Consider the following 6,960-nt stretch of genomic DNA (forward strand, 5'->3'; position numbering starts at 1 on the left):
ATATAATATATTGTATAATATATAATATTATATAATATATAATTATTATATAATATTATATATATTAATATTATATATATAAATATATTATATATTTATATATTTATATATATTATATATAAGTATATAATAATATTATATATTATATTATATAATATATAAGTATTATATTAATTATATGTTATATAATTATATTCTATATAATATATATTATATTATAACATATAATTATATTAATATTGTATATTATATATATTATATTACATATTATATATATATATATAAAGTTGATAGCAACTTTTTATAAAGGGGGGTGAGGAGAACCAAGAGGTTTACTGTTGGCTCCTTGAGCTGACTGCAGACTGAGCCAAGCACCTCTTCTTTACGGAAGTGATCCTGAGGAGCAGACTGGGTAGGACCTTATCAGTTCTGAAATGATTAACCACATCAGAATCCTCATTTCTGGGAAGTAGAGAAGCTCCCAGTGCCTAGAAATGAAGATAATGTTTGAGAGTGACCCTGCTAGGCCTCCAGTTTGCAGACCACCCCAAAGTTAAACTCAGCAGTCACAACTAAACTTTCCTTTGGGTGAGTGAATGAGTTCCAACACTTCCTTTCCTGTTTCTGGTAACTCAATATAATCAAAGCCCTCTGGCTATAAATTTTCTTTTCTCTGGGGGCGCCTGGGTGGCGCAGTCGGTTAAGCGTCCGACTTCAGCCAGGTCACGATCTCGCGGTCCATGAGTTCGAGCCCCACGTCGGGCTCTGGGCTGACAGCTCAGAGCCTGGAGCCTGTTTCGGATTCTGTGTCTCCCTCTCTCTCTGCCCCTCCCCCGTTCATGCTCTGTCTCTCTCTGTCCCAAAAATAAATAAATGTTGAAAAAAAAAATTTTTTTTAAATAAATAAATAAATAAATAAATTTTCTTTTCTCTGGTGTATGGAAGATTTTAGTGCAGTGCCTAGAACATAGTAGGCACTGAGTAGATATTGGTCAAATAAGCAGGTTTCAGGAAGGGAAGGGACCCCTGAGGAGTAATTAGTAATTAAGTTAGACTGCCAATTAATCTGGAACCTGGGCCACTAAAGATGTGCATCTTTCATTCATTTTTCTCTGCAGCAAGTGAAAGGGAACTTTGCTAGGCTGCAGGCCTGCATCTCAGAACTCCGCACGTTGCAGAAAGAAGGCTGTTTCAGACCACACAGCACTTCTCTGCAGCTGGCAGTAGAGGATGGGCTCCAGCAGTTCAAACAGTACACCAGACACGTGGCCACAGGTGCAGCTCTGAGCTACACTTCCCTGGAGGTAAGAGATCCTGGCCTTAGGACTCTAAGCCCATTTCAGTCCCTCTAGATGCTTCATTATTTGTCATCCTTATATTTTTCTCTGTTTCATACACTTTGAAGGTAATTTTCAAGGCTAGATTTTCATCTCCCTGCAGGCAGAGATATGTTCCATTTTTCCTCTAGCCCGTGCAATTCTTAATACAGAGCTAGGCATAGAGAGGGACGCTAAAAATATGGGCTCACATGAATTATAATGAAAACTGAAATCAAAATAAAATCTGAATATGCCGTCTGCCTCTGGATTTTTGGAACTTACGAAGCAATTGCTAAACTGGCTAGATCAGTGTCTATATTTATATTTACTGGGCATCCTTAAGAATTTACAATTGATGGGATGCTTGGGTGGCTCAGTGGGTTAAGTGTCCATCTCTTCTTCTCAGCTCAGGTCTTGATCCCAGGGTCATGAGTTCAAGCTCTGCATTGGGCTCTGTGCTAGGTGTGAAGCCTACTTAAAAAAAAAAAAAAAAAGAATTTACAGTTGTTGTGAGTCAAATCTTGGCATCTAATTGAATAAATTTTCTTAGATTTAGCAAATGTGCAAATTTAAAGACTGCTAAAATTATAGTGCAGACTAAGATAATCTTAAAAATATATAAGTAAGTCATGCCTCAATACTCCACTGGGTGGGTGAGTGCTGTTAGTTAAAAACACATTCAGTCTCCAAAAACGGCAAGCATCAAACAGATGAGTTTAAAAAATAGCTGCTTTTATCTGCATTCTTCTTCTTTAATTAAAAATGTCTAAGCACCAAAAAAAAAAGTCCAAGTACAAAAGAGAATTGTATATATTTAATATTTGCCTTCCAGATTTTTAAATTCAAGACAAAACTGCTAATGAAAACATATAGCATATTCATTCAGGTGGAATAAAATATTCAGATTATACACAAACACCTCAATATTCCTTCAGGTTAGCTATACTGATCTAGAGTAAGTACATTTTAGAGTTGAGAGCAAAAGAAACAGTTTACCTGTATCCAGGTTGAACAAGGAGAGAAGTCTGTGTGGAAGCACCACCATGAGAAAGAAGCATTGAGACTCTCTGATATTTAATACACACTTAGTGATTGGAATTTAAGGATTTTCTTTCCTTTGTTACCTTATAACATTAAAGCATTTTTAGCATGAGAGACGCTGCCAGTGCTTCAAGCAATTTTAAAAAACTAAAACAGGGATGACTTCTCACTGGTCACTTTCTGGGGTAGGTCCCACCTGTTTGGAAGGGTCCTGTGAGGATTTGTCCCACCAGATCTCTCCCACCACAATCTGGTAAATGAAATTTGATTCTTAAGTTGCCATGAAATCCTCTTCTTTGTCTTAAAGACAATAGCCACTGCCAAAGTTTTCTGCTGTGTTTATCCTTCATATGTGATCTATTATATCCTTCTGTCTGTACATCAGGGAAAGTAGATACATTGATTTTTGAATTTATTTCCAGATTACTGTTCTGACTTCTCAGCCTGGAAAAGAGGTGGTCAAACAATTGGAGGAAGGATTGAAAGATACAGACCTAGTAAGGGTCAGGAGACTTCAGGTGGTTGAGATCACAGAGGGAGTCCTAGAGTGTATGGACTCAGTATCCCCTGTTGAAGAGCCTAGCAGCGATGGTAAGAATGAAAGGAAAAGGTAAAAAGAATTTTAATAAGTAGTCAGGAAGATTATTTTCCATGGTCTTTTTGTTCTTCAATGAAAAGAAACCAACAGACTTCACTACAGTTCAGACAGGTGTTTCCAGGTGTATATATAGACCTATACATATTAAATATATATTAAGTATGTATTTACTATAGTGGGATCACATTATATGTAATATTCTATAGCCTTCTTTGTGTGTTGGACAGCTATCTGTGTTAGTATCTGTAGATCTGTCTTATTTTTTACTGGCTGCATGATTTTTTTTGTGTGGTTGGACCATAGTTTGTTTGTTTAATCACTTACTAACAAACAATTTGGTTTGTTACACTTTGCTATTATAACCAATGCTGAATGAACAGATTTATACACAGGGCTGGCTTCATAGGTTTATGAGCACACAGTCACACAGGGCCGTGCATTCAGAAAGACCCTATGCTTAGGATTTAATGCCCTTTGGTTGCTGTCTTGAATTTCTTCATAATTTTATCTTTGGATTTATATTTTATAAGTTAAGTTTGATAGAACAATGGAGGATGTGCCAGGGGATTAGAGTCTCAGCTCACACACACCCTGCCTCCTGCATCCTTCCCACCTCCCCATGATAGGGTTCTTAGTTGCCAGCTTCCCAATCCTGGTGTCCCCAGCCTGCCTACCCTGACCCAGCAACCTCTGGTGCCCAGGCCCCTGCCAATAAATCCTACATAAATCACTAATAATTCTAAACTTCCCAGAACAGAAAATATTCAAACTGAGTGTTAAAGGACATGTAGGAATTAGTCATGCAGAGGAAGAAGGAAAAGGGCACTCAAAAAGGAGACCTGGGGGCATGAGAAAGCAAGGTAAATCAATTTTCAGGGAAGTGCCCATAGTTCCCTCTGACTAGAGCCTGTCAGGCAGAGGCAAGAGTGAGTCTGTAAAGGTAGGCAAGGATTAGATCAAGAAAAGCCATATATGCCATTTGAAGACATTTAGATTTCATTCTAAGACAACAGAAATTTATGAAAAGATTTTAGTCAGAAAGTCAAGTAGAGATTCCCAAATTATGGAGTTTAAGAGGTTCTTAACCAGTTTTAATTTAACCAATACACAAGTTATTGTTCACCCGTCAGTGGCCCTTTCTGGCCCTTGGCCTTCTCCAAGGTTGTGCACATGGGAGGAGCCCACTGTTTTGACACCATTGATCTCTTCCTGGTCACACTTGGATAACCCGCTAATTAGGTCAAAGAGTTAGTAACTAAGGGTGTGTTTCCCCTCAAATCCTGACACATGTGGATCCTTCCAACATCATGAGGCCATTGACATTGTTCTGGTCCAGGAGGGAGGGTACCAGCCTTAGCTGTGTGGTTTACGAACTCTCGCCTACTTGGCACGCTCTGCTTTTCTCAAGCCAGTCTCTTCACTGAATGTGTTTCCCTCTCCATCTCTCCACTTATAGTAGTCTTTTCCTCTGAATTCCCTCTTCTCTCCTGAGTTCCCTCCCTTAATCTCTTCCAGCCAAATCCTCCCCCTCCCTTAAGTCCTACTTCATGCTACTGATTACTATATGGATTTTTCTCTCCTTGGAACAGTGACATCATTTGTGGTCTGTACCAAATGATTTAGCTCTTAATTATATGCCATGGAGAATTGTTTACCATTGTTTTACTGTGTGATAATTGTGTTTTCTCATCTAATCTGTAAACTACCTCATATCTTTTCTTTTTGCATTAAACTATAATTGCCCTGGGATTAGGAATTGGTCTTACTCATTTCTATGTCCCGGTGTGTAGCATATCCTAGATTATAGGAGGTATTTGTTGAATGAATTGATGACAGTGATACCTGTGGAGATGGTTCTTGGTCTGCCGAGCATCCGCTGAATCCCCATTCTCTAGTAACACCTCTACCTGCCTGGTCTCAGAGAGGACCATGACCCAAGTCAGGCCATCATAGTTCCTTAGGCCACCAGATTCCTCCCTAGTAGGTTTTCAAGCTGAATCTGAGAGAGAAGCTCTTTTTCTTTCTCTTTGGCCATGGATATCAGGCATGGACTATGTCCTCTTCTCTCTTCAGTGACTGTATCCAGAAAGAATTTACTGTATCTCTAGTGGCACAGAGCTCAGAGTACTCTCCACATGGTGCCTTTATTTAGAATAGTTAGGGAGCAGAGCTGTATAGAAGAGCTTTTACATTTAGGAAAGACGCTTTCTGCTTTGTGTCACTGCTGATGATTCTTCCAGTAACTTCCTATTTGCTTATAAATAATACATCATTCCATAAATTACTTGTAATTCCTCTTCATGGGTTAAGTGTATGTACGGTTCATAGTTTGAAATCTTCCCAGTGTGCCTCTACTTTCCTCATAATTAATCCTTTTTATTCCATTGATGTTTATCTCATATTGGTGTCCTTATGGAGGAATTAGCAAAAGCAACTTCTCTTATTCTCAAAAGGATGAATGCTCTGGAATAAGGTTGCTTGAGTCTTAATTACAGTTCTGTCACTCACTAGCTATGCAACTTTGGGCAAGGTACTTAGTGTCTAAGCCTTAGTTATTAATTCCTGCCCTATGCAGTAGTTCTGGGGATTAAATGACATCATGTGTGTTAATTACTTAATGTATAATAAATGTTCAGTAAAAGTTAGCTAGTCTTGTTAATATTTTTGAAAAATTTTGCACATGGTGGTTTAATATTTCTGAGATTTGTTTTTTTTTTTTAATTTTTTTTTCAACGTTTATTTATTTTTGGGACAGAGAGAGACAGAGCATGAACGGGGGAGGGGCAGAGAGAGAGGGAGACACAGAATCGGAAACAGGCTCCAGGCTCTGAGCCATCAGCCCAGAGCCCGACGCGGGGCTCGAACTCACGGACCGCGAGATCGTGACCTGGCTGAAGTCGGACGCTTAACGGACTGCGCCACCCAGGCGCCCCTCTGAGATTTGTTTTTGTTTTTTTTTTTTTAACGTTTATTTATTTTTGAGACAGAGAGAGACAGAGCATGAACGGGGGAGGATCAGAGAGAGGGAGACACAGAATCTGAAACAGGCTCCAGGCACTGAGCTGTCAGCACAGAGCCCGACACGGGGCTCGAACCCACAGACTGCGAGATCATGACCTGAGCTGAAGTTGGCCGCTTAACTGACTGAGCCACCCAGGTGCCCCTGAGATTTGTTTTCAATGGCCAGGTCCCAAGTGGACTGTAAGGTACCTGAGGATAAGACTGTGTCTAATGCATCTTTATATCACCATGTATCATTCTGCCTGGCACATAGAAGATCCTCAATAAATGTTTCGTGAAAAAATAAGTGAATGATTGGGGGAAAAATGATTTGGGACAGGTGATAGTCACCCTCTCTGACATCAACTCAAATAGTTAGGTTCATAACTTAAACACTCATAGCTTCCCTTGTAGCCCATGAATATCATGAATTAATTAAAATACTTCTTAAGTCTGTTTATATATTTTTTTTTAACTCTGGTAATGATGATCATCAATTAAATAAAAAGTGTCTATACTCCACTTTTGGAGAAGGAGACAGGTTACAGAGAAATGTTGATATTGCAGATTTGTTTAAAAAGTAACTATGAGAATATGTCCTTCAATTGGTCTAAATTCTGCCTCCTTTAATGCAGTCCTGCACAGTGAAAACTAATTGTAAAGATGACTCAGAGACTGCAAGGTCCAGAATCATCAAAATAACAATGAATTTAGAGATTAAGAAAGTAGGAGTGTCTGGGTGACTCAGTTGGTCTAGTGTCCGACTTCGGTTCAGGTCATGGTCTCATGATCCATGAGTTCGAGCCCCACATTGGGCTCTGCTATCAGCGTGGAACTTGCTTCAGATCCTCTGTTCCCCTCTCTCTCTGCCCCTCCCCAGCTCATGCTCACTTGCGCTCTCTCTCTCACTCTCTCTCTCAAAACTGAATAAACGTTAAAAAAAAGAAATGAAGATGGGGCGCCTGGGTGGCGCAGTCGGTTAAGCGTCCGACTTCAGCCAGG

The 6,960-nt window shown here is 39.5% G+C and overlaps 1 protein-coding gene across 2 annotated transcripts in view; it reads left to right on the forward strand.

Annotated features, from left to right (window-relative positions):
- The window catches only part of M1AP (meiosis 1 associated protein), a 73,754-nt gene that overhangs the window by 21,402 nt on the left and 45,392 nt on the right, over positions 1 to 6,960 (forward strand). For both annotated transcript variants that reach the window (XM_040458417.1, XM_040458418.1), the window contains exons 3-4: positions 1,119 to 1,304; positions 2,783 to 2,951. In XM_040458417.1, coding sequence (XP_040314351.1) covers positions 1,119 to 1,304; positions 2,783 to 2,951 — 355 coding nt within the window. The remainder of the gene's footprint in view (positions 1 to 1,118; positions 1,305 to 2,782; positions 2,952 to 6,960) is intronic.

This window comes from Herpailurus yagouaroundi, unplaced genomic scaffold, assembly GCF_014898765.1.
Source record: "Herpailurus yagouaroundi ecotype Mexico unplaced genomic scaffold, PumYag 221, whole genome shotgun sequence".
In the NCBI taxonomy this organism is placed as follows: Eukaryota; Metazoa; Chordata; class Mammalia; order Carnivora; family Felidae; genus Herpailurus; species Herpailurus yagouaroundi.